Source organism: Melitaea cinxia, chromosome 5, assembly GCF_905220565.1.
Source record: "Melitaea cinxia chromosome 5, ilMelCinx1.1, whole genome shotgun sequence".
NCBI classification, from domain to species: domain Eukaryota; kingdom Metazoa; phylum Arthropoda; class Insecta; order Lepidoptera; family Nymphalidae; genus Melitaea; species Melitaea cinxia.
In genome coordinates, this window is record NC_059398.1 from 18,308,012 (window position 1) to 18,334,853 (window position 26,842).

The following is a 26,842-nucleotide window of genomic DNA, read 5'->3' on the forward strand; positions in this document are numbered from 1 at the left end:
AAGTCCCCATCTCCTTTCCAATAACGTCACAAAACGTGACGGGCGAAAACGTTTTAAACTGTAACTGTACCTGTGTGTTAATGTGCTTGCTGGTGTAATATGTAAGAGTGATCGACACAATGAGTAAGGCTCGCGTCGTGCCGCAGACTGCGCGTGAAGTCGCAGTCGCTGGAGGTGGTGTGGTGCGCGGCGGCGGCGCGCTGGGCGCGGCGCTGGGCGGCGGCGGGCGCCATGGCGCACGTGCGCCTGCACACGCGCGCCACGCTGCACCACCACTGGGGCCGCCTGCTGCACCACACGCGCAGACCGGTAACCATCGCTTATAGCACCAAACTTCTTTTTTTTTATGTCACTAGGTCGGCAAACAAGCGTACGGCTCACCTGATGGTAAGCGATTACCGTAGCGCCATAGACGCCTGCAACACCAGAAGCACCGCAAGCGCGTTACCGACCCAATCCCCAATTCCCCCAACAGGAACACAATACTGCTTGAAAACAGTATTATTTTGCTGTGATCTTCTCTAAGGTCGAGGTACTACCCCAGTCGGTTGCTCCATATTTTGAGCAAGAAATTCCTGCTATGCCCTACCTCAGTTAACTTCGGCTTGGAATTATTAATCCGAAATTTTACCGTGAGGATCTGCCTTGGAACTGACGGCCCTCCACTTTACGTGACCTTTTCCATCATTCTCAGTTAGACTATTGGCCCTTATGTCCTGCTTCTTTCTTTCTTGCTACACTTTCTATCATGAAATATCATATGCAATTTTATTGAAATAGGACACAGCAGTATTAAGAAAGGGCACAGAAGGATATATCTGGGCAAAATTTGGAATAACCCGACTGGGGAAGAACCTCAACCTTACAGAAGACAAATACAGCTAAATATTGTTCTAAAGTAGTGTTTAGTTCCTATGGTGAGTGGTGGTGTGGTTCCTATGGTAGCTAAGGTCGACGACAGGGTCGGTAACGCGCTAGCAATATCAGGGATGCTGCTGGCGTCCAAAACCTATGGTATACAAAAAAATGTTGTCATTTCGTAATTGTCGTCAGACGGAGCGTCGTTCGTGGCAAATCGAGCTGGACATATCGGCGCCGCAAATCCTATTCGTGGAGGACTTGTGCGACAGCGACGCCTCCGTCCTGGTCGTTGACTTCGGACGCTTGAAGTTGGCCAATGCCAACCTACCTGACACCGAAACTAGCACCCTGAAACAACAGTCTATGGATGACGATGAAGGTGATGTACAATTTTGGCTTAAAATTTGACCAGGGTTAAAGTCGTACATAAATTTGTTTTTTTTTTTTACTATAACATAAATCTATACTAATATTGGAAAGCTGAAAAGTGGCTTGAATTGAAAATTTCTTTACTCAAACTCAATTCGACCGTATATATTTTTTATTTTTTTATGTATGTTCGGAGATAACTTCGTCATTTATGAACCGAATTTGATAATACTTTTTTTGTTAGAAAGGAGATATCCCTGGTGTGGTACCATGATAAGGAAACCAGGATCTGATGATGGGATCCCAGAGGAATCGAGGGAAACCCTCGAAAATTCGTATAACCTTTCACTGGGTGTACCAATTTTGATGATTTTTAATTTAATCGAAAGCCGATGTTTATCATGTGGTCACATTTAAATTTCATCGAGATCTGATTACAACTTTTGGAGTAATCTTTGATAATGCGTAGTTACTTGACTAATTTTTCGTCCACCTACGTTATATTACTTGTCGATATAATTGAAGTCGTTTTTTTTTTCGTTTGCCTGCAAACAGTAGATAATAAGAGTTACGAGTAAAATAAAGACCAGGCGTATTGTATTGTGTTTAGAAATGTTTTTGACGCCGTGCTCGACGCCGCCGGGCAGCTTGCTGTCTCCAGCGTCACCTCCCTCGTCGCCGCCCGCGCAGCCGCCCGCCCTGCACCAGTATCTGCGCACCAGCCTCTATGACCGGTGCGCACCGATCGCACCACACACCTCACACATACAAGATCTCGTATCGTGTTTTTTTTTCTATGAAACGTGAACAGTTCACAGTAAATAATTCGACGAAACGCATACGTTCTATTGAACATACAACGCTCGTGCTCGCACGCACACGTTCAGTTGACACTACTGTAGTCTACTAGTTGAAGTATTAAGTCAGCGACGTAGTCTAATACAAAGCACATACCGACAGGTACAAGATCGAGCTGAGCGACCTGCAGATCTTGGTGGGGCGCGCGCGTGACAACTGGAAGTACGCGCACACCAAGAGCACGTCCGCGCTGCACCTGCTCGACCGGTTCAGCATCTCGCTGCAGGTACCGTCCGATTTACTGTGGGAGTGGTACGATCTGTGCATTGATATCTATGTTGCAATCAGAAAATAGATTTTACGGAAGTGTAAGAATATGGCGCCCGCAGGCGGAGCGGCGCGTGGTGGCGACGTCGGAGCCGCAGTACCCGCGGCTGGCGCTGTGCGGCTCGCTGCCGGCGCTGGTGGCGCACCTCAGCGAGCACAAGCTGGCCGCCGTGCGCGCCGTGCTGGCCCGCGCCGCGCCGCCCCGCGCCGCGCCCGCCCGGTGAGTGCACGGTGCCGTGGGGGGGCCTCGCTGGTGGCGCACCTCAGCGAGCACAAGCTGGCCGCCGTGCGCGCCGTGCTGGCCCGCGCCGCGCCGCCCCGCGCCGCGCCCGCCCGGTGAGTGCACGGTGCCGTGGGGGGGCCTCGCTGGTGGCGCACCTCAGCGAGCACAAGCTGGCCGCCGTGCGCGCCGTGCTGGCCCGCGCCGCGCCGCCCCGCGCCGCGCCCGCCCGGTGAGTGCACGGCGCCGTGAGGGGGGATGGGGGGGCGGCTCGCTGGTGGCGCACCTCAGCGAGCACAAGCTGGCCGCCGTGCGCGCCGTGCTGGCCCGCGCCGCGCCGCCCCGCGCCGCGCCCGCCCGGTGAGTGCACGGTGCCGTGGGGGGGCCTCGCTGGTGGCGCACCTCAGCGAGCACAAGCTGGCCGCCGTGCGCGCCGTGCTGGCCCGCGCCGCGCCGCCCCGCGCCGCGCCCGCCCGGTGAGTGCACGGTGCCGTGGGGGGGCCTCGCTGGTGGCGCACCTCAGCGAGCACAAGCTGGCCGCCGTGCGCGCCGTGCTGGCCCGCGCCGCGCCGCCCCGCGCCGCGCCCGCCCGGTGAGTGCACGGTGCCGTGGGGGGGCCTCGCTGGTGGCGCACCTCAGCGAGCACAAGCTGGCCGCCGTGCGCGCCGTGCTGGCCCGCGCCGCGCCGCCCCGCGCCGCGCCCGCCCGGTGAGTGCACGGTGCCGTGGGGGGGCCTCGCTGGTGGCGCACCTCAGCGAGCACAAGCTGGCCGCCGTGCGCGCCGTGCTGGCCCGCGCCGCGCCGCCCCGCGCCGCGCCCGCCCGGTGAGTGCACGGTGCCGTGGGGGGGCCTCGCTGGTGGCGCACCTCAGCGAGCACAAGCTGGCCGCCGTGCGCGCCGTGCTGGCCCGCGCCGCGCCGCCCCGCGCCGCGCCCGCCCGGTGAGTGCACGGCGCCGTGAGGGGGGATGGGGGGGCGGCTCGCTGGTGGCGCACCTCAGCGAGCACAAGCTGGCCGCCGTGCGCGCCGTGCTGGCCCGCGCCGCGCCGCCCCGCGCCGCGCCCGCCCGGTGAGTGCACGGCGCCGTGAGGGGGGATGGGGGGGCGGCTCGCTGGTGGCGCACCTCAGCGAGCACAAGCTGGCCGCCGTGCGCGCCGTGCTGGCCCGCGCCGCGCCGCCCCGCGCCGCGCCCGCCCGGTGAGTGCACGGTGCCGTGGGGGGGCCTCGCTGGTGGCGCACCTCAGCGAGCACAAGCTGGCCGCCGTGCGCGCCGTGCTGGCCCGCGCCGCGCCGCCCCGCGCCGCGCCCGCCCGGTGAGTGCACGGCGCCGTGAGGGGGGATGGGGGGGCGGCTCGCTGGTGGCGCACCTCAGCGAGCACAAGCTGGCCGCCGTGCGCGCCGTGCTGGCCCGCGCCGCGCCGCCCCGCGCCGCGCCCGCCCGGTGAGTGCACGGTGCCGTGGGGGGGCCTCGCTGGTGGCGCACCTCAGCGAGCACAAGCTGGCCGCCGTGCGCGCCGTGCTGGCCCGCGCCGCGCCGCCCCGCGCCGCGCCCGCCCGGTGAGTGCACGGTGCCGTGGGGGGGCCTCGCTGGTGGCGCACCTCAGCGAGCACAAGCTGGCCGCCGTGCGCGCCGTGCTGGCCCGCGCCGCGCCGCCCCGCGCCGCGCCCGCCCGGTGAGTGCACGGTGCCGTGGGGGGGCCTCGCTGGTGGCGCACCTCAGCGAGCACAAGCTGGCCGCCGTGCGCGCCGTGCTGGCCCGCGCCGCGCCGCCCCGCGCCGCGCCCGCCCGGTGAGTGCACGGCGCCGTGAGGGGGGATGGGGGGGCGGCTCGCTGGTGGCGCACCTCAGCGAGCACAAGCTGGCCGCCGTGCGCGCCGTGCTGGCCCGCGCCGCGCCGCCCCGCGCCGCGCCCGCCCGGTGAGTGCACGGCGCCGTGAGGGGGGATGGGGGGGCGGCTCGCTGGTGGCGCACCTCAGCGAGCACAAGCTGGCCGCCGTGCGCGCCGTGCTGGCCCGCGCCGCGCCGCCCCGCGCCGCGCCCGCCCGGTGAGTGCACGGTGCCGTGGGGGGGCCTCGCTGGTGGCGCACCTCAGCGAGCACAAGCTGGCCGCCGTGCGCGCCGTGCTGGCCCGCGCCGCGCCGCCCCGCGCCGCGCCCGCCCGGTGAGTGCACGGTGCCGTGGGGGGGCCTCGCTGGTGGCGCACCTCAGCGAGCACAAGCTGGCCGCCGTGCGCGCCGTGCTGGCCCGCGCCGCGCCGCCCCGCGCCGCGCCCGCCCGGTGAGTGCACGGTGCCGTGGGGGGGCCTCGCTGGTGGCGCACCTCAGCGAGCACAAGCTGGCCGCCGTGCGCGCCGTGCTGGCCCGCGCCGCGCCGCCCCGCGCCGCGCCCGCCCGGTGAGTGCACGGCGCCGTGAGGGGGGATGGGGGGGCGGCTCGCTGGTGGCGCACCTCAGCGAGCACAAGCTGGCCGCCGTGCGCGCCGTGCTGGCCCGCGCCGCGCCGCCCCGCGCCGCGCCCGCCCGGTGAGTGCACGGCGCCGTGAGGGGGGATGGGGGGGCGGCTCGCTGGTGGCGCACCTCAGCGAGCACAAGCTGGCCGCCGTGCGCGCCGTGCTGGCCCGCGCCGCGCCGCCCCGCGCCGCGCCCGCCCGGTGAGTGCACGGTGCCGTGGGGGGGCCTCGCTGGTGGCGCACCTCAGCGAGCACAAGCTGGCCGCCGTGCGCGCCGTGCTGGCCCGCGCCGCGCCGCCCCGCGCCGCGCCCGCCCGGTGAGTGCACGGCGCCGTGAGGGGGGATGGGGGGGCGGCTCGCTGGTGGCGCACCTCAGCGAGCACAAGCTGGCCGCCGTGCGCGCCGTGCTGGCCCGCGCCGCGCCGCCCCGCGCCGCGCCCGCCCGGTGAGTGCACGGTGCCGTGGGGGGGCCTCGCTGGTGGCGCACCTCAGCGAGCACAAGCTGGCCGCCGTGCGCGCCGTGCTGGCCCGCGCCGCGCCGCCCCGCGCCGCGCCCGCCCGGTGAGTGCACGGTGCCGTGGGGGGGCCTCGCTGGTGGCGCACCTCAGCGAGCACAAGCTGGCCGCCGTGCGCGCCGTGCTGGCCCGCGCCGCGCCGCCCCGCGCCGCGCCCGCCCGGTGAGTGCACGGTGCCGTGGGGGGGCCTCGCTGGTGGCGCACCTCAGCGAGCACAAGCTGGCCGCCGTGCGCGCCGTGCTGGCCCGCGCCGCGCCGCCCCGCGCCGCGCCCGCCCGGTGAGTGCACGGCGCCGTGAGGGGGGATGGGGGGGCGGCTCGCTGGTGGCGCACCTCAGCGAGCACAAGCTGGCCGCCGTGCGCGCCGTGCTGGCCCGCGCCGCGCCGCCCCGCGCCGCGCCCGCCCGGTGAGTGCACGGTGCCGTGGGGGGGCCTCGCTGGTGGCGCACCTCAGCGAGCACAAGCTGGCCGCCGTGCGCGCCGTGCTGGCCCGCGCCGCGCCGCCCCGCGCCGCGCCCGCCCGGTGAGTGCACGGCGCCGTGAGGGGGGATGGGGGGGCGGCTCGCTGGTGGCGCACCTCAGCGAGCACAAGCTGGCCGCCGTGCGCGCCGTGCTGGCCCGCGCCGCGCCGCCCCGCGCCGCGCCCGCCCGGTGAGTGCACGGTGCCGTGGGGGGGCCTCGCTGGTGGCGCACCTCAGCGAGCACAAGCTGGCCGCCGTGCGCGCCGTGCTGGCCCGCGCCGCGCCGCCCCGCGCCGCGCCCGCCCGGTGAGTGCACGGCGCCGTGGGGGGGCCTCGCTGGTGGCGCACCTCAGCGAGCACAAGCTGGCCGCCGTGCGCGCCGTGCTGGCCCGCGCCGCGCCGCCCCGCGCCGCGCCCGCCCGGTGAGTGCACGGTGCCGTGGGGGGGCCTCGCTGGTGGCGCACCTCAGCGAGCACAAGCTGGCCGCCGTGCGCGCCGTGCTGGCCCGCGCCGCGCCGCCCCGCGCCGCGCCCGCCCGGTGAGTGCACGGCGCCGTGAGGGGGCGCGTGGCGGCTCGCTGCCGGCGCTGGTGGCGCACCTCAGCGAGCACAAGCTGGCCGCCGTGCGCCGGGGGCCGGACACAATACGTCACGATCGACCACGATTCAGCCGTTTCTCCATGTACTAGGGTGGGAGCTTAATCGGCCACTATTAAGTGTCTATGATAACAACCGAGACAGACTGCTTAGCGTGCTCTCCGAGGCACAATGGCAAGCTCCACAGGAGAGCGATGACAAGAAATATGTACGATATCTAAAATATTTGACCAATCAAACAAAATTCATTCAGATCGCCCAGTCACGAGCGAGTCCAGGAAGAGGAAGAAGAGGACAGCAACGACAACACGGAAACAGAGTTCTCAGATTTTTCTGTGAACCAAAACGCGACCCTACTCATGTTGCAGTTCGCTATCGATCAAATGTCACTCGAGGTAAGTAGCTTCCGAATTTGGGCAAAAGTTTGGCAATTTCTATAAGCTCGCATCATCTGTTCAACTATTAAATTATTCCATAAATTATCGGAAAACAAATTGCAGGTTATATGAGGAAGGGTTTTTCCTACATAATCAATCAGTAAAACAGCGTGGCAAATTATGTATCAAATCATTTTATACAGTAAGAAAAGCGGTCACTAACGCCACATTTACAAGATAATAGGACTGCACTGTGTCTTAGATATACGAAACGTAACTGGCGTGTGCTTGCACCTATCTTTTGTTTCGTTCGCCTCGACCGATCACACTTTTCGTAACGGTCTCGTCACGCGTTTACCAGCTCACTCCCCAAGTCGAGCGTGCGTAAAGAAGTTCTACTTCAATAATTTGTATCGATATATCCAAAGTTTATTATCGCCGAGACAAGGACCGCTAACGTGTAGTGGGCGCGCGCAGGTGCAGTCGCGCGGGCGCAGCATCGCCGAGGTGCAGGTGTGCGGCGTGCGCGCGGCGCTGGGCGTGCGCGCCGCCGACACGTCGCTGGCGCTGAGCGTGCACTCGCTGCTGCTGGTGGACGCGCTGCAGGCCTACGGGCCCGACTTCGAGCTGCTCGTGGCCAGCCACCGGCACGTCGGGTACGGCCGCCCGCAGTCTCGCCTACTCGCTTCACACGGCCGCGTGTATCATTTGATGTCGACCCTATTCACCCGAGCCCTATTCTATATTGCTGTTAAAAATTCAAAAGAATAAAAAAAAAGAAACATATGAAAAAAGGGTGTTTGGTCCAGGATGGACACGGCGTCGGGCAGCATCCGCGGCTCGGAGCCGACGTCGCCCACGTCGCCGGCGTCGCCGGACGCGCGTGCTTCACTACCGCCCCCCACGCCGCTCGCGCTACACCGCGCCGTGTCCTCGCTGCACAACGCCACCACCGGACAGCCTACCAGTACGTATTCCCTACGTATCAGAAAGCCCGCTCCACATATTCTGACAGATAACCAACGCAGTACACTTATTTCGGCTAATATCCTCGTCTCAGGTCATCCGGAACCGGGGCCCACGAGTCCTACTCCCAGTTGGCTGAACGGTCCGGCTTGGAACTCGAGCTCGTACGGGACCGCAGGCTCGACGTGGGGGACGAGCTCATCCGCTTGGGGCCCGGCTGGAACCGGCTGGGGCGCCGAGGGCGTCTCCTGGGGGAACGCCGGTGGCTGGGGGGCGCCGGGTTTGGTGGACTCCGAGGCTCTGATCGCAGTGGAGCTCTGTTTCGTGAAGGGCGACGGAGAATCGGAAGACTTGAGGATAGCGAATATACTGTTTAATAATTTGGATGTCATCGGTAAGCTTACTGAATTTTTACAAAAGGTTTCGTCTACATCATTTTATTTATTTTAAGGTATATTTATATCTCCCTTCCATATAATAGAAGAGCACACTGGATCATTGTGGTCCAGGCTTTCGCTTATCACAATAATTAGGGACTCATATACGTTTGTAATAATTGTTATGAATAAAGTATTATTAATATCATAAATACTTATTTATTTCAACTTGAAAAATACGCAGCGAACCAGGAGACGATAGTGGAACTGATCGGGTTCGCGCACCGCGTAGCGGGCGCGCCCGCTCGCCGCTCTCAGCCACCTCCCGCCGCGCCCGCCGCGGGCTCTGACGCTGACGGTGACGGCGACGGCGACGGTGGCGGTGACGACGTGGCGCCCACCGTACGTTTTGTCACCTTTGTCAACATAACGTGACCTTTATAAGTCGTAATTTTATTTATTACAGTCAAACACGTGGCGCCTGAATACGAGTTAATTACAAAACTTTTAAGGCCCAATGTTAAAATAATATTCCAGACGTCTTTGAATCTCGTAGCACTTTTATTTTATTTATTTATTTGATTTTATTTGGAACACCAACAACACATAAGACATTATATGAGTACAAATTGTACATTTCGACTAAGCCATTTACAGGTATTCGCATATGGTAAGGCAGGTCGCAGGTGGTATAACTTTAGAATGAAGATTGACGATGTACGATAACGCTAGTCGTGTCCGACAGAAACGCGTACGCACCGAGATCACGTTCGACTTCCACCGCCTGGGCGTGCTGCTGCTGCGCGCCGGCGTGCGCGACGGCGCGCTGGCGGCCAGCAAGATCGCCACCGCCACCGTCGGCGACGCGCGCATCCAGGCCACGCTCGGTCGGTGCACCACCGTGTGACACGTCTCAGTTTGTTCTATACAGCTAGGCCGGCAATAACAAAAGCTTACAGGTCACTTGACAGTAAGCGATTACCATAACGTAAACGCCTTCTATACCAGAAACAAGCATTGCCACACGACACTGCTTAAAAGCAGTATTATTTAGTTGTGATCTGTAAGATCGAGGTACTGCCCCAGTCGGGCCGCTTCAGATTTTGAGCAGAATATTTCCTGCTGTGCCTACCTCAGTTAAAGTTGGTCAAGTATTAAATTGAACAACATATCTGTCGATGGCACAGACGGCGACCGCATCGAGGTGGGCGGGTCGCTGGGCGGCGTGCAGGTGGTGTCGCTGTCGGAGCGCGCCGGCGTGCACTCGCGCGTGCTGGCGGCCGGCCGCGCGCCCGCCGCGCCCCACCCTCACCACACCCACCACGCACACCACCCGCCGCGCGCGCCCGACCACTCCACCAGTGAGGAGAAGGCGCTGCTCTTCACCGTGTCTAGGACCATCAGGCCGGCGAGGCCGGAAGACTCGAAAGGTGAGCACAGATTTATATTGTTGTTAATGCGTGAAACGGATTTTTGGTTGCCTACGTTTGTCATTAATTATTCTCATTGCCCGAGATTTTGGCACTGTTGCATATGCCATGTCCACAGAACGGCTTTCCGGATTCGGCTCGGTTATATTTCTTTGCAATATTTTAATTGTAAGTTTTCCGACAGCGGCAGACGGCGCGGCGGAAGGTGCAGAAGCGGCGGAGGTGGAGGTGGAGGTGGTGGAGGTGCAGGCGTCGCTGCGCGTGGCCAGCGTGTGGTACACGCACTCGGGCCCGCTGCTGCGCGAGCTGCAGTCGTGCGTGGCCGAGTTCCAGCAGTACCTGGCCAACCTGGCGCGCTCCATCCGCGCCGCCGCCGCTGACATGGCCATCGGCCTCGTTCACCCCAGGTCACCCCGCGACCCATCTTTCCTACTTTCTTGGAGACGTTGTTACAGAAAATACTGAAAGATTTACTCGTTTCCGTACAGAGGTGAAACGCTGTACGCGAATCCGCGCCTATCTCAGTCGACGGAAGGCGTATCGCCGAGGAGACGCACAACGAGCGTGGGCTACTCGATCGATGAGCCCGACCGAGACTCTAGACAGATCGTTTTGAGGTAATAGATACAGGCAGTTCGTAGCCATTCTATACGTTATATACGTACAGTAGTCCGCAATACACCGTCTCGTACACTTCGCAGCGTCACCGTCGAGCTGGAGTCCCCGGTGGTGGTGGTGCCACGTTCGGCACGCAGTCCTGAAGTGTTCGTGGCCCACCTGGGCCGCATGAGCCTGGCCAACCGACCCGGTGCCCCCAGCGACACAGTTTATAATATACGCATTCGGGATATCTCGCTTGTTTCGGTGAGTGGGACTACCTACCAGTAACACATCTAAGAATTGTTTGTGAGAGTACTAATTTATTTCTAATTTTGTGAACGTAGCTGGACGTGAGCGACAAAATAAGTAAACGGCACATGTCGACGGCTACTGACAACCTGGCGGACATCTACGACGTGTCGTGCGGCCGGCCCGTGCTGCACGACACCGCGCTGCAGCTGGCCGTGGCCTTCTGCGAGCTGGAGGACGGCCCGAGGGTGAGAGCTAGTCGAGCTATTTTGTCGTGATTCAAGAACAACATTTCAAATCGGTTTCAAAAGCTCCTTCGAACCATAATTTCACAAATAAAATTTTTAATATTGGTTAAAAGACAAGCTCGGACCATCGATTCGGAATATAGTTATTGTTTAAAAAAATAATATTTTAATATAAAATTGGTAATATCTTGCATGATGTACAGCGCCTCATAGATTTTTATCATCTGCATCGAATAATAAACTTTCGCTATGAGTTTAACTTTATTCCAAACTTGAAATGAACGGTCACCCGTTAACGCCCGGCGCGCCCGCAGTGCTCGCTGGACGGGCGCGTGGTGGGCGGGCTGCACGTGTCGGCCAGCCGCGAGCAGTACGAGCAGCTGCTGGACACGCTGCACTGGCTGGCCGACTCCGCCCCCGCCGACGCCCCGGACGGAGCCGCGCCCGCCGCGCCCGCCCCCGAGCCTCACGAGGTATGTAGCTAGCGAATTTTGGTCTGGACTTACAATTATAATTTTTGAATTCTGGAATTTTCTAAAGATGACATTTGACTGTCGCAGCCGGGCTCGGTGGTGGACCCGGCCGTGCCGACGCTGCGCCTGGACCCGCAGCTCCGCGCCGCCGTGCTGGCCGTGCCGCCGCCCACGCACGCGCCCGCGCACGCGCACTCGCACACGCCTCTCGTCGGTACGTTCATTGAATAAGGGGTCGTTCACTAACACGTGACGGAGAAACAATCGGAAAAACATCAGGAAATATTATGGGGGGGGGGTCTGAAATGAGATATGACGTGTATTATTTTTCTTTTATATTTATTTGATTTCTAAACCAAAAAAACTGTACTGTGTGGCTACGGTACCAAAGAATATAGCCACCCCCTCTCTTCCCGTGGGTGTCGTAAGAGGCGACTAAGGGATAACACAGTTCCACTACCACCTTGGAACTTAAAAAGCCGACCGGTGGCGGGATAACCACCCAACTGCTGGCTTTGAAATACACAGGCCGAAGACGGGCAGCAGCGTCTTCGGTGCGACAAAGCCAGTACTGCGGTCACCAACCCGCCTGCCCAGCGTGGTGACTATGGGCAAAACACATGAGTTCACGCTATTTTTAGCGTAAACTTGTGGAGGCCTATGTCCAGCAGTGGACTGTATAGGCTGTAATGATGATGATGATGATGAAACCAAAAAAAAAAACAACCAACCAACACCCTGCAACCTTGATACTTTGTATCACGATGCTTGAATTTTTAAAATTTAATCAGATTACACCTGAATTTGAAGAAAATATTTTGAAAATTTCCATTTGCTCCGCAAAAAAGGTTGGGGGTTGGGGGTTAAAAAGTCGCTAAAACATCATGTGATTAATGGACGAACCATAAGTAACGCACGTCTCCCGTCTCCGGCAGTGACGTTCGAACTGGCCACGTTCACGGTGGAGCTCCGCGCGGACGTGGGCGCGGGTGAACGCAGCCTTGTGGCGCTCACTTTTCGCGAGTTTTCACTGCGCCGAGAGCGACTTCACCCACACGAGTCCACGCTACAGGTGCGTCCTCATTGCTCGTTACGTCGATATCAGTTTTTCTTAAATATAAAAAAACTTTGTTTTATGTAAGATAACACTTTGTATGTATAATTTACCGAAAAAAAAAAAAAATTATGAAAATAGGAACAGATGACCGTGTTGTGTTAATGTTAAAGATATTTATCAATTAATTTATTTATTATCTGTGGTTACCATCAAACTTTCAGCCTTATTTGGTTGGGGTTAAATGTACTTTATCCCCGCTTCCCGTAGGTATCCCTGCACTCTATTACGATGGAGGACCTGACCAAGGATCCCGAGTCAAAGCACCGCATGCTGATGGTGTCGCACACGCCTCCGATGCCGCCCAAGGCAGTGTTCGTGTCCAAGTCGTGCCCCGACTTCGTGACGGCATTCCCCGGGGCGGTGGCTGGCGCCTTGCACTGCGCTCTTCCGCGATCCACGTCTCTGCCCAACGAGCTAAATGTGGTGGACCGGATTCCTGGTAGAGAGGTACCTTATAGGACCGAATATGCTAAACTGATTTGATAAGATTTGTAAAGTAGTATATTTAAACTACAAATAAAATACTTTTAATGAAGTAGATGATGTGTAATTCGGATATAACTATTCGCCAGTACAAGCGCAAAAAGGAGAAGGACAAGCAGGAGAACCGCTGCCCTACGCCGCCCAGCTCGCCACAGCACGACGCGCCGCGCACCACTCGCCCCGAGCGCCCCAAGCGACCCGAACGCCCCGAGCGCCCCGAGCGCCCCGCTGGCCCTGAGCGCGACGACCTCGTATGGGTGCACGTCCACACGCGACACCCTTCGCACCCGCGCTTCACGGACCTCTACGACAAGGTACTGGGCCATGGACAAGATTGGACTGGTCTCATCTACTTACTATAACAACGTTATGGATTTTGTCTGATAGTCGAACCAATCGACTGCGGCATTGTCTAATTAAGTATTTGTTTGTAGGTGTCTCGAGTGACCAAGGTGGAATTTAATTGTCTGAAACTGGTTCTGAGTATCGACAGCTGGGTCGCGGTGCTCGATTTCTTTGGCATCGCGGGAGACGAGCCGGACCAGTCGTCGACCGCCACCGATTCAAATAAAACTAGTGAGTTGATAATTAGTCCTTTGTATTTTATTTTGAGAAGTAAGTTTAGGCAGGGCACCATAGTAAATATTTCGCTCAAGATTTGGTGCCGCCCGTCTGGCAAAACTCATACGCATACGCGTATTCACTCACCATCAGGTGGACTGTATGCTTGTTAGTCACCTTTGTTATATAAAAAAAAAACGATTGTGCATTAGACCACATGACTGCAATGAAACTTCTTTAGCAACAGGCCCCCACAATAGGCCCGCACTGTGAGAGAAAGTAAACGCGTGCTCGCACTTCTCTCTTGCTCCGTTCGCCTCGCCAGATCACCTATTTCGTAACGCTCTCGTCACGTATTCACCAGCTTACTCCTCAAGTTAAGCGTGCGTAAAGAAGTTTTACTTCAAAAGTTATTAGTTTTCTAAACATTTTTGAATATCATATCAAAAATTGACCGCTCCAGCGGGGTTCGAACCCGCGTCTCCGACTGACCGTGTCGGCGCTCTAGCCAATTAAGCTATGGAACGTTCCATACGGTTCGAATCCCGCTGGAGCGGTCAATTTTTGATATGATATTCAAAAATGTTTAGAATTCCTAATGTGTGGGTAACACAAAAATAAAATCGTACATATTATTAGTTTTCAGTAAATTAGGTATAACATATCGTTTGTGTTTCTTAGAGTCGGCGGCCGATAACAGCAGCGAGAGCGCAGCCGGCTCGGAGGCGGGCGCGACGGAGACGGAGATGAACGTGCGGTCGCTGTCGGTGGTGGTGGTGGGCGCGCGCGGCGACGCGTGCCGCGCGCTCGTGTCGCGCGTGCACGTGCGCGTGCGCGACGAGGCGCGCGCCGGCGGCCGCGACGTGCGCGCCACGCTGGGCGCGCTGGCGCTGGCCGACCTGGCGCCGCGCGCCGTGCTCTGGCGCGAGCGTCTGCGCATGCGCACCGCGCACGCGCTCGACCTGCACTACCGCAGGCATGTGGCCACTTCCTCCGTTACTGCCTGTATTGACTTTGTCTGTACTAAAATTATAAAGCTGACGAGTTTATTTATTTGCTCGTTTGTTTGAACGCGCAAATCTCAGGATCAGCTGTTTGAAAATTGAAAAATTATTTTTGCGTACGATAGACCATTTACTACGGAAGGCTTTAGGCTATATAATAATTTAGTAAAGTTTTTCGTAATTAACCGCGGGGGGCACAGCTAGTCGTGTACAATTAGATTCAACGTGTGCAATGCGTCGCCGTCACAGACTGAGCGGCGCGGAGGCGGCCGAAGCGGGCTACGAGACGAGCCTGTCGCTGGAGATGGGCCCCGCCACGTACGTGCACACGCGCCGCTTCGTGCTGGAGCTGCAGGCCTTCGCGCGGGACTTCAGCCTGCTCAGGCGCGTCATCGCGCAGGCGAGGAAAAAAGTGAGCGCCGTTTGTAAATGTTATCATTGGTGTTATGAACCAAATGTAGCAACACTAAACTATTATATTATCTATGACAGTTAGTATAGTTTACGAAATGGTTTTTATCTATGAGCTGTCATTCGTCACCTTTTGAATTTAAATTTGCATCGTTTTTCCGGTCTCCGTATAAAAGTTACGCTTTTGTTTGTACTTGTTCGTTCTCGCGAAAAATTATCGCCTTTTGTTGATCGAACCATCCTTTGTTGTTTGAAGTAATTTAATTGTTAATAGCAAATTGTATTCCTTGTATTCCTTGTTGAATTATTGTGAAAAAACGTGAGGGAACTACGCCGAACAACGGCCATTTTGATTGCTGGTTCCTGCTTCAGCCCGCCACTTCAGTTAAGTATAATTGATTAGCATTAGACGTAATGATTGGCCAATTATAGTTTGATGTTAATTAAGTTATACCTGGCGAGGCTTCACCGAACAGTATTCAGTGAAACTAAGGTAGGATTTTTATTTAAGACATTGAGTGTTAGCTCTGCGTACTGCAGACAATTGTTCGTCCCGTTCGTACCTGAGATCACGCTTCCACTCGTTTTCAATATACTCCAGGTCGGACGTAACAAGTTTTGGTAGCAGAGCGTGGTTAACTTATTGTTGCTCAGTTTATTATATTGTATGAATAAGTTAGGTCACAATTTGTTTAATTCTTTCTTTATTAAAATATTATATTTAGATACTTAAGGTCTAATATTTGGATTTGAGTTAATAACAGCTGTTGTCTTATGCTTTATTGAAGGTTAATTTCTTATAAATACTCTTGTTTGTTAGTATAAGATTAGAAATAGCTGTTTAAATGGGTATTTATCAGTAAATTCATTAATTTGTTGAGTAAATTGTGTTATTGCCTTGAATCTAGTTTGTTGAAATATTAGATTAAAAAACTTAGTTTTAATTTTTTCTTGTATTATTACTGAAATTATTTAAGATTTGATACTTGATTTCAATTCAGTGATAGCAGTTGTTTCATTGGAATTAATTTGATTATTGTTTGTTGTTACTGTTGTTATATCTGTGCCTTTGAAGATGACTTCGACCGCGGTCACCATGGTCCGTGAATCTTGTTCAGGAATCACAGCTCAACTGAGATGGTTCAGTTCAGCGGTCGCCTTGGTGAATAGGGAAGACCGCACGGAGGCCTTAATAGACAGGTACGAGAAATGCCCGGCTCGACTTGAACAGGTCGAGACTCTGTACCAGCGCCTCCTTCTGCACCTTGACGATGTGCCAATGGAGTCGCTTCCGAAGGAGCGACGGGATCAAGTCCACGAAGACTACGTCCAAATTTTGGGCCTCGCCGATGAAATCTCCCAACGCGCCCGGGAGATCTTAGCCTCGCGCGCTGGAGTACCGCCTACTAGGGCCTCTTTGAAGACTCCCGTGGGCCTTTTGACCCGACTGCCTAACCTGGATCTCCCCCATTTCGATGGTCGACTCGACGCGTGGATGGGTTTCATCGGCCTGTTCGAAAGCCTTGTGGACTCCAGGGAGGATTTGAGCCTGTCCCAAAAGCTGGCCTACCTGCTCTCAGTGCTGGATGGAGAGGCAAGAGAATTGGTGCAGCACCTCCCGATTTGTGAAGGGAGCTATGCGGTCGCGCGGTCATTACTCACCAAGCGCTACCAAAACCAGCGCTGTCTGGCCGATGCTCATATCGACCAGATAATGGACATTCCTGTCGTGAGTAATACCGCCCAGTTGAGGACCAAGATGCTTAACCCCCTCGTTGCAGCTACCAATGCTCTTAGCCGCTTGGGCCTGCCGGTTGACCAGTCGTCATACTGGTTGGTGCGTATTATGCTCAAGCGGTTGCCGGTGTCCCTGAGAGCACGTTTTGAACAGGCGCACACTAGGGATGAGGCATCTCCTCTCCCTAGTTATGAGCAATTGTTGGCGTTCCTGGAGAATGAGTGTCGCATGGGCGACGTTATGGATGCGCCGGTGGGACTATCAAGCTCCGGACCCACCAACAAACGGCGCACTGCTCAAATGGCGCCAAAGGGAAGGGCGTCCCCCCGCTTTGCAGTCGCGCAGGCTGCGCGACCGGTCTGCCGGTTCTGTAAGTCCCGGGGGCACCGAACGATGCAGTGCCCGGACTTTGTAGCGTTGCATGTGGCCTCTCGTAGGCGGATTGCTAAGGCCCGAGGCTGGTGTTTCTCCTGCCTGGGGGACCACTTTCAGCGTGCTTGCCCCGACATGCACCCGTGTCCTGTTTGTGGAGGGCAACATTTAAAGGTGCTGTGCGCCAACGCAAATGGCCGCCGCGACCACCCGGGGTCGCCTTCGGGCGGGTATGAGAGCGGACACCGGGCTCAGTCCCGCAATTTGGAGTCCGGCTCACCTCCCCCCCGCCACGCAGATTGTGCTGCTGTGGATCGCCGATATGATTCGGCGCGCAGCCCCACGGGCGGGTAAGGAAGGGGGCCTCGGGTTCAATCCCGCACCTTTGTGCCCCGTTCGCCCTCACCGCACCCTCGTGACCAATCACGGTCACCTCCAGTCATTTACCACGATTACCGTGACGCACGTCCGGTACGATTGCCGTCCCCCCCTCTGGCGGAGCGTCCCCGTTTGGAGCCGCGCAACCCTCAGTACGGACGCTCCCGGCGCTACGAACCGCCGACTATGGCTCGTGGCAGTCGCCATCGAGAGGAGGGCGAGTTTAAACCACTCCCTCGTTTTGACGTGCCGTCCCGGGACAGCGGCGATAGATCGCCGCCACGCCAACATTAGGATGTTGGCGTCTGCCCCCGCTATGCACCACCCCCTTTTGAGACCGTCCTCTTGCCCACGGCCTATGTCCGGGTCTGGGGACGGACGGGCGCCTCGGTTGTAGTCCGAGCAATATTGGACACAGGCTCACAAGGGTGCATAGCCTCGTCTTGGTTGGTGGGGCAGACTGGCCTGAATATTAAAAAGTATTCAGATGTAATAAGAGGTGTCGGGAACGCCCCTGTAACCACGGTTGAGGGCCATGTTTCGTTTGAGTTCTCGCCCTCAAATTCTCCACGCCCGACGCTGAGATCGTCGGCCATCGTGATGGAGAACATCTTGGGCAGTCACCCGCAAGTTCGGTTGTCTGCGGATGCGGTAAAATTGACCGCCGATTTGGACTTGGCTGACCCTAAATTCGACCTACCTGGCACGGTCGATTTGTTGCTTGGCGCCGATGTACTGGGCAAAATATTACTCGGTAAGGATCGTGTTTTGCAGCCAGGTGGCTTAGTAGCCCTCCGGACCATATTTGGGTTCGCATTGATGGGGCCTGTATTGAGGGCTCCCCCTCCTGCTGAACCTGGAACGGCTTTGATGGTGGGCCCCGCCCTCTCTGACGCTGTGCAGAGATTTTGGGAAGTGGAAGAGCCACCACAAGCACCCCGCTCTGATCCGGAACACGAGGAGTGTGAACGGTTCTACAAGAGCAACACCAGTTATCTTCGTTCTGGCCGGATCATGACAAGATTGCCATTTCTTGCCGTACGACCGCCCCTTGGCGACTCGCGGCCTACTGCAGAGAAGCGTTTATTGGCAATGGAGCGCCGCATGAGCAGGGACCCGCTACTTAAACAGAAGTACATTGACTTCATGCGGGAGTATGAGAATTTGGGACACATGTCTGTGTCAAAACTTGACTGGCGCTCGACGGAGCATTTTTTCCTCCCGCATCATGCTGTGATAAAGCCGTCAAGTGGCAAGCTGCGCACAGTATTTGATGGTTCTGCGCAGACCACATCGGGAGTGTCCTTGAACCAGTGTCTTCATTCTGGTCCCAAATTGCTTAAGGACCTTTGTGACGTCATCACGCGGTTTCGGCGTCACCAATTCGTTTTCGTAGCTGACATCAAGATGATGTTCAGGCAAACGGTAATCCACCCTGATGATCGTCGATACCAGCTGATATTGTGGCGGGAAAACCCGCAAGATCCCATACTTGTCTACGAACTCAACACGAACACATACGGGCTGCGGTCTAGCCCCTTTTTGGCCATACGTTCGCTTTGGGAGCTCGCAGATCGAGAGCGTATGTCGTTTCCTCGCGCAGCCGCCATTTTGAAGGAGGACCTATATGTTGATGACATATGCACTGGTGCGTCCACGGAGAGAGAGGCTCTCCTTTTGCGTGACGAATTGATTGGCATCCTAGCCTCCGCAGGATATGAATTGCGTAAATGGATCTCCAACTTACCTGCGCTCTTGGATGGGCTACCTGATGACCACCAGCAGGATCCTCACCTATTTGAGAACCGTGACAATCCTACCATGATGACAGTCCTTGGAATACAGTACAGACCAGTCCAGGACATCTTCACGTTCAACGTCGATTTGGATTCGCCTCGCACTTGGACGAAACGGCTGGTTCTGTCGACTGTCGCGAGAACGTTTGATCCCAATGGTTGGATATGCCCAGTCATATTCTGGGCCAAATGCTTCCTGCAGAGACTTTGGACTGCAGGTCTTGGATGGGACGAGCCACTCCGCGAAGCTATTTTGAAGGACTGGCTCAATATGATATCGTTGCCCCGTGCTATGCTTCCACCAGGGAAGCATACAGCGTCCCTTCATGGGTTTTCGGACGCTTCGGAACGTGGGTACGCAGCAGCCGTATATTTGCGCACCGTGACCATGGATGGTCAAGTGAAGGTGTCATTGGTCATGGCGAAGAGCAAGGTCGCGCCTCTTCGAACTACCTTGACAATTCCCAAGCTAGAGTTGTCAGGGGCGGCCCTTCTTGCTCGCCTCTTGAATCACGTCATGTCCACCTTGTGCCCGTCAGTTAACATTGAGACAGTCTATGCATGGACTGACAGTCAAATTGTCCTATGTTGGCTGAAGACGTCAGTCCACACCTTAGAGGTGTTTGTTGCAAATCGGGTCTCTCAGATCCAGAAATCGGAAACCCCGTTAATCTGGAGGCATGTGCCTGGCGAAGTCAACCCTGCTGATTGCGCATCACGGGGATGTATGGCCCCCTTTTTGGTTGAGCACTCCCTGTGGTGGGGACCTGAGTGGTTGACCAGGTCAGAATCTAATTGGCCGCGAACACCGGCCTTGGATACTGTCACATTGCCTGGGTTGCGAACCCTTGCGATTGAACGGCGGGACCATCCGTTCGACCCAGATTTCCTAATGAATCGCTACAGCTCATTAGACAAATTACTGGGGGTCACCGCTTGGATCAAGCACTTCACCAGAAATTGTAGACACCCACAGAACAAATGCTTGGAGGCGTTCTTATCGCCACAAGAGCTCCAGGATGCTCTTCTTCATTGGGTTCGTTCTGTGCAAGAAGAGAACTTTGAAAATGAGATTGATATTTTGAGAAAAGGCAAATGTAAGCTGTCTGGAGCCATTTGCAAACTGAACCCCTTTTTGGACAGTGCGGGTCTTTTGCGAGTCGGAGGGCGTCTAAGGAACGCAAACCTCCCGTATGGAGCTCGTCATCCCCTCCTGTTGCCCAAAAGTGGCCACTTAGTGAGTTTGTTGGTGACTGATCGTCACATCAAGAACTCCCACGCCGGCTGTAATGCCTTATTGGCCATTTTACAACGAGAATTTTGGATTTTATCGGCCCGAAGGACGATCCGTAGTGTGGTCTTTCGCTGCATGTCTTGTTATAGACTCAAGGCCTCTACCATGCAGCCTATCATGGGTGACCTGCCGTCGGATCGGGTCACAGAGACAAGGCCCTTTGCTGGAGTTGGGACGGACTTTGCAGGTCCCTTTTCGGTTAAGACCTCGACCCTCAGGAACAGTAAAACGGTCAAGTCCTACCTGTGCGTCTTTGTTTGCCTGTCCACCAAGGCGGTACACTTAGAACTAGTCTCAGCCCTCTCGACAGAGGCCTTTGTTGCGACGTTAGATAGATTCGTGTCACGACGAGGACTACCGTCCTTGATTCGGTCGGATTGCGGCACCAACTTCAAAGGCACAAATAACTATTTAAAAGAGATATATGAATTTTTGGCGTCTAATGAGACTGAGATTGCGTCTAGACTAGCTAGTCGCAGAATAACTTGGAAGTTCAGTCCCGCGTCATGCCCCCACTGGGGAGGAATTTTTGAAAGTGTTGTAAAGGTTGCCAAAACACATTTGCGACGAGTAATTGGCGAGTCCGTATTAACATTTGAGGAGCTCGCAACTGTGTTTTGCAAAATTGAAGCCATGTTGAATTCACGCCCGTTGTGCCCGATCTCTTCAGACCCTAACGATTTGGAAGCCCTCACACCGGGCCATTTTTTGATTGGACGGCCGCTGAACGCCCTGCCGGAATACCCCTATGTTGATGTGAAACTCAATCGTCTCTCGCGGTTTGAATTGATCCAACAACTCACTCAGAGCTTTTGGAAACGTTGGAATTTGGAATATTTGCATATTCTCCAGCAGCGCGTTAAGTGGACTGACAAGACTGATCCACCGCATGTTGGTGACCTCGTTCTGGTTAAGGACGCTAACTCACCGCCACTGTGTTGGCGCAGAGGGCGCATTCTTAACCTCGTCTTTGGAGCAGATGGAGTGCCCCGTTTTGCTGAGGTTCGGGTGGACGGTTCTGTTCTGAAGAGAGCGGTATCAACCTTGTCACGACTGCCAATTGATTAGCGGCCAGGTAGTCCTGGCCGAGGCGGGTAGATGTTATGAACCAAATGTAGCAACACTAAACTATTATATTATCTATGACAGTTAGTATAGTTTACGAAATGGTTTTTATCTATGAGCTGTCATTCGTCACCTTTTGAATTTAAATTTGCATCGTTTTTCCGGTCTCCGTATAAAAGTTACGCTTTTGTTTGTACTTGTTCGTTCTCGCGAAAAATTATCGCCTTTTGTTGATCGAACCATCCTTTGTTGTTTGAAGTAATTTAATTGTTAATAGCAAATTGTATTCCTTGTATTCCTTGTTGAATTATTGTGAAAAAACGTGAGGGAACTACGCCGAACAACGGCCATTTTGATTGCTGGTTCCTGCTTCAGCCCGCCACTTCAGTTAAGTATAATTGATTAGCATTAGACGTAATGATTGGCCAATTATAGTTTGATGTTAATTAAGTTATACCTGGCGAGGCTTCACCGAACAGTATTCAGTGAAACTAAGGTAGGATTTTTATTTAAGACATTGAGTGTTAGCTCTGCGTACTGCAGACAATTGTTCGTCCCGTTCGTACCTGAGATCACGCTTCCACTCGTTTTCAATATACTCCAGGTCGGACGTAACAATTGGTTTGGCGAAACTAATGTATTCGGTCTATTACCGAACACTGTCTCGAGACATCGAAACAATATGCAACAATGTGCGTGTGTATCGGATTCGCTCATCGACATTCATAAAATTGTATATTAACGTGACATTTAAAAACTTTACTAAAAATTTGGAGGCTATATTGGTTTGTAATTGACTGCTGCACCGCGCGCAGGTGACGAGCTCGGCGCGCGACTGCGCGCAGCTGCAGCGCATGCGGCTGCGCGTGCGCTGCGCGGCGCCCGTGATCGTGCTGCCGGTGTCGGGCCGGCGCCGGGACGCGCTGGCCGCCGAGCTGACGCTGCTGCAGCTGGACAACCGCTTCTGCCGCGCCGGCGACCCGCACACCGTCAGCAAGCTCGTCGACCCCGCCCTCGGTGAGCGACCGCCCACTCCTATAGATTATACATACATGTATGTTTGTTACGGTGGAATGTTTAACTAAATTTTGAAGCGTACATCTCCAATCAATTCAACTGAAATTGTTTAAATTTTGTCTCTGGCCTATGTAGATAAGTAGGTTTTTTGTTCAATTTATTTTAGTTTGTAAAGATTTTAATCGTGATAGTAAAAGTTTTAAAGCAAAAATTTATTGTTTTTCTTGTTAGCATGTTTGAAATGAAAGTTTTTTTTTTACATTTAATTGATTTCTAGTCCCAGATATTCATCGACAGAAAATCTACTAAAGTATCTAAATAAAGTAAGCACCGGTAGCCTGTATTGTGATGGTGCTCAGATAGAATTATAACTCCCATGTTTGCAGTAGTGAAACGTAAACGTCTTCTTTTCTGACTTATGGTGTACACTGATTTTGTACTAAAACGCAGTTTACATATTAATATCAAAAGAGTAATTGCGGAGTTTCTCGCCGCTTCTTTACAGCATCTACATTCCGAGTCGATGGTCTTCGTTTTTAAAATGTATAATCACTTAAACAATTGAAATGTGTAAAACGACGTTTCGACTGTTCGTATTTGAGCCAAGTCGTTTGTCGGCCGCAGCGGAGCGGCCGGTGCTGGACGTGCGCTCGGTGCGCGCCGAAGGCCTGTCGCTGTGGGCGGCGCGCGCGGGCGGGCGGCGCGGGCCGCCGCTGCTGGCCGCGCCCGTGGCGCTGGCGCTGCAGCTGGAGCGGAGCTGCGGCGACTCGCACAACGGTAGCCCCCACCCTCCCCCCTTACACATTATGACATTAACTGTCGCTGTGGGCGGCGCGCGCGGGCGGGCGGCGCGGGCCGCCGCTGCTGGCCGCGCCCGTGGCGCTGGCGCTGCAGCTGGAGCGGAGCTGCGGCGACTCGCACAACGGTAGCCCCCACCCTCCCCCCTTACACATTATGACATTAACTGTCGCTGTGGGCGGCGCGCGCGGGCGGGCGGCGCGGGCCGCCGCTGCTGGCCGCGCCCGTGGCGCTGGCGCTGCAGCTGGAGCGGAGCTGCGGCGACTCGCACAACGGTAGCCCCCACCCTCCCCCCTTACACATTATGACATTAACTGTCGCTGTGGGCGGCGCGCGCGGGCGGGCGGCGCGGGCCGCCGCTGCTGGCCGCGCCCGTGGCGCTGGCGCTGCAGCTGGAGCGGAGCTGCGGCGACTCGCACAACGGTAGCCCCCACCCTCCCCCCTTACACATTATGACATTAACTGTCGCTGTGGGCGGCGCGCGCGGGCGGGCGGCGCGGGCCGCCGCTGCTGGCCGCGCCCGTGGCGCTGGCGCTGCAGCTGGAGCGGAGCTGCGGCGACTCGCACAACGGTAGCCCCCACCCTCCCCCCTTACACATTATGACATTAACTGTCGCTGTGGGCGGCGCGCGCGGGCGGGCGGCGCGGGCCGCCGCTGCTGGCCGCGCCCGTGGCGCTGGCGCTGCAGCTGGAGCGGAGCTGCGGCGACTCGCACAACGGTAGCCCCCACCCTCCCCCCTTACACATTATGACATTAACTGTCGCTGTGGGCGGCGCGCGCGGGCGGGCGGCGCGGGCCGCCGCTGCTGGCCGCGCCCGTGGCGCTGGCGCTGCAGCTGGAGCGGAGCTGCGGCGACTCGCACAACGGTAGCCCCCACCCTCCCCCCTTACACATTATGACATTAACTGTCGCTGTGGGCGGCGCGCGCGGGCGGGCGGCGCGGGCCGCCGCTGCTGGCCGCGCCCGTGGCGCTGGCGCTGCAGCTGGAGCGGAGCTGCGGCGACTCGCACAACGGTAGCCCCCACCCTCCCCCCTTACACATTATGACATTAACTGTCGCTGTGGGCGGCGCGCGCGGGCGGGCGGCGCGGGCCGCCGCTGCTGGCCGCGCCCGTGGCGCTGGCGCTGCAGCTGGAGCGGAGCTGCGGCGACTCGCACAACGGTAGCCCCCACCCTCCCCCCTTACACATTATGACATTAACTGTCGCTGTGGGCGGCGCGCGCGGGCGGGCGGCGCGGGCCGCCGCTGCTGGCCGCGCCCGTGGCGCTGGCGCTGCAGCTGGAGCGGAGCTGCGGCGACTCGCACAACGGTAGCCCCCACCCTCCCCCCTTACACATTATGACATTAACTGTCGCTGTGGGCGGCGCGCGCGGGCGGGCGGCGCGGGCCGCCGCTGCTGGCCGCGCCCGTGGCGCTGGCGCTGCAGCTGGAGCGGAGCTGCGGCGACTCGCACAACGGTAGCCCCCACCCTCCCCCCTTACACATTATGACATTAACTGTCGCTGTGGGCGGCGCGCGCGGGCGGGCGGCGCGGGCCGCCGCTGCTGGCCGCGCCCGTGGCGCTGGCGCTGCAGCTGGAGCGGAGCTGCGGCGACTCGCACAACGGTAGCCCCCACCCTCCCCCCTTACACATTATGACATTAACTGTCGCTGTGGGCGGCGCGCGCGGGCGGGCGGCGCGGGCCGCCGCTGCTGGCCGCGCCCGTGGCGCTGGCGCTGCAGCTGGAGCGGAGCTGCGGCGACTCGCACAACGGTAGCCCCCACCCTCCCCCCTTACATATTATGACATTAACTGACCCTAAAAAGCTTTTTATTCATATTTACCATCGAATTTTACTATATTTATGACATACTTCTATTCGCAAAATATTTATTTCATGATGGTTACAGACACTTCAGAAACGTCAAAACAAAAAAAAAAACGCAATATCTATAACAAAACATCAATACGATGTGCTCAGTCTCGCGCCCGCCGTTCCAGTGCCGGAGATGACGGTGCAGGGGCGGCTGGCCACGCTGCGCCTGTCGCTGGACGCGGCGCAGTACCGGCTGGTGCGCGGCGTGCTGGCGCACAACCTGGGCGAGGCGTGCGACGAGCTGCTGGCGCCGCCGCCCGCCCCCGCGCCCGCGCCCGCCCCCGTGTGGCCCACGTGGTCGCTGCAGCTGGACCTGCAGGACGTGTGCGTGGAGCTGCGCGGCCCGCCCGGCGCGCCGCCGCTCGCCTGCATCAACTTCATCAAGTCGCGACTATTGCTGGAGTCCTACTCGGACCTGTCGCAGGACATCGACCTCGTGTCGCAGGTGAGTTTCCACGATCTTGATCGGTTCTGGCTGTAGTGGAGAGAACTGGAACTCGACTTTAACTATCCATTATAATGTATTTCACTTTATTTTGTGCTCAATTGTATAATGCTAATGTAGAGTATAGTTTAAACAAAATAGCCAATCACGAGACGTGCACTAATTGCGCCGTACTTAACTAACACACGCAATGGTCCTTCACATACTATACGCTTGCTCGCACAGTACTGTAAAATGATCATCAACGTCCGACGTCTTGTTATTGTTGAGTATAAGATGCATATAAAATACCCTAACGTCTAGCAAATCCGACATCCTCATATTATTGAGTTTGAACCGTCTAAGCCCCCCCCCCCCCAGGAGATCCTGGTGAGCGACACGCGCTACGCGGGCGAGCCGGCCAACCGGCGCGGCAACGTGTTCAGCCACATCGTGCAGCCCATGCCCGAGCACAGGCACAGCGTGCAGGCCGAGGTGCACGCCAGGTGGGCAGCGCTCGCTGGTTCCTGTGTAGTGTTCTCACTAGCTGAGCCTTGGGATTTGTCCGTGTCATTTCTCATATTTTGGGCTTCTTCGGAAAAATTTGCCTGTTTTAGTCAAGATTTCTAGATCTACGCATCAAAGTTTTATTATCTTTGACGCTAAAAATCGATCTAAATTTACAATTTTATATGTTCTTCAATAATCAAATCTATAATTTTTAATTACTAAAAAAGTTGACAAGGACGATCGTATCTCTATAGGAGATATCACAATTTTAATTAAATTAACAAGACTTCTTGTTATCTCAAAGATTGTAAGATTTCTTCTTTTCAAAGATTTCTTTCAAGATTTCTTCTTCTGAAGATTTCTTGTTATCCCAAACATTTTATATATATTTTTAATTAAGTTAATGACTTAACTCGTAATCTGAATCAGAAAACGGCCGGACTCGTCCGCGTACACGATCCTCATCAACAACATGCGGCTGATGGCCATCCTGGACTGGTGGGAGGCGGCCAACCAGTTCATCATGCAGGCGCCGCCGCCGGCCGCCGACCCCGACCTGCAACATCTGTGAGTGCCAGACATTTTTATCATTACATACATATTTATTTATGTTTTTAATAGAAAGCCGATGTTTATCATGTGGTCACATTTAAATTTCATCGAGATCTGATTACCACTTTTGAAGTAATCTTTGATAATGCGT

The 26,842-nt window shown here is 56.5% G+C and overlaps 1 protein-coding gene across 1 annotated transcript in view; it reads left to right on the plus strand.

Annotated features, from left to right (window-relative positions):
* Nucleotides 1-26,842, plus strand: part of LOC123653918 (vacuolar protein sorting-associated protein 13D) — a 51,251-nt gene that overhangs the window by 8,407 nt on the left and 16,002 nt on the right. The window contains 31 exon segments of the mRNA XM_045589895.1: nucleotides 147-309; nucleotides 1,060-1,240; nucleotides 1,841-1,964; nucleotides 2,191-2,314; nucleotides 2,418-2,579; nucleotides 6,878-6,988; nucleotides 7,448-7,626; nucleotides 7,780-7,937; nucleotides 8,031-8,330; nucleotides 8,558-8,715; nucleotides 9,059-9,200; nucleotides 9,501-9,721; nucleotides 9,966-10,150; nucleotides 10,232-10,360; nucleotides 10,445-10,607; nucleotides 10,688-10,840; nucleotides 11,155-11,313; nucleotides 11,401-11,527; nucleotides 12,162-12,443; nucleotides 12,638-12,741; nucleotides 13,003-13,227; nucleotides 13,348-13,493; nucleotides 14,175-14,450; nucleotides 14,728-14,890; nucleotides 15,965-17,349; nucleotides 17,875-20,410; nucleotides 22,348-22,549; nucleotides 23,174-23,326; nucleotides 25,331-25,650; nucleotides 26,011-26,135; nucleotides 26,569-26,706. Coding sequence (XP_045445851.1) covers nucleotides 147-309; nucleotides 1,060-1,240; nucleotides 1,841-1,964; nucleotides 2,191-2,314; nucleotides 2,418-2,579; nucleotides 6,878-6,988; nucleotides 7,448-7,626; nucleotides 7,780-7,937; nucleotides 8,031-8,330; nucleotides 8,558-8,715; nucleotides 9,059-9,200; nucleotides 9,501-9,721; nucleotides 9,966-10,150; nucleotides 10,232-10,360; nucleotides 10,445-10,607; nucleotides 10,688-10,840; nucleotides 11,155-11,313; nucleotides 11,401-11,527; nucleotides 12,162-12,443; nucleotides 12,638-12,741; nucleotides 13,003-13,227; nucleotides 13,348-13,493; nucleotides 14,175-14,450; nucleotides 14,728-14,890; nucleotides 15,965-17,349; nucleotides 17,875-20,410; nucleotides 22,348-22,549; nucleotides 23,174-23,326; nucleotides 25,331-25,650; nucleotides 26,011-26,135; nucleotides 26,569-26,706 — 8,994 coding nt within the window.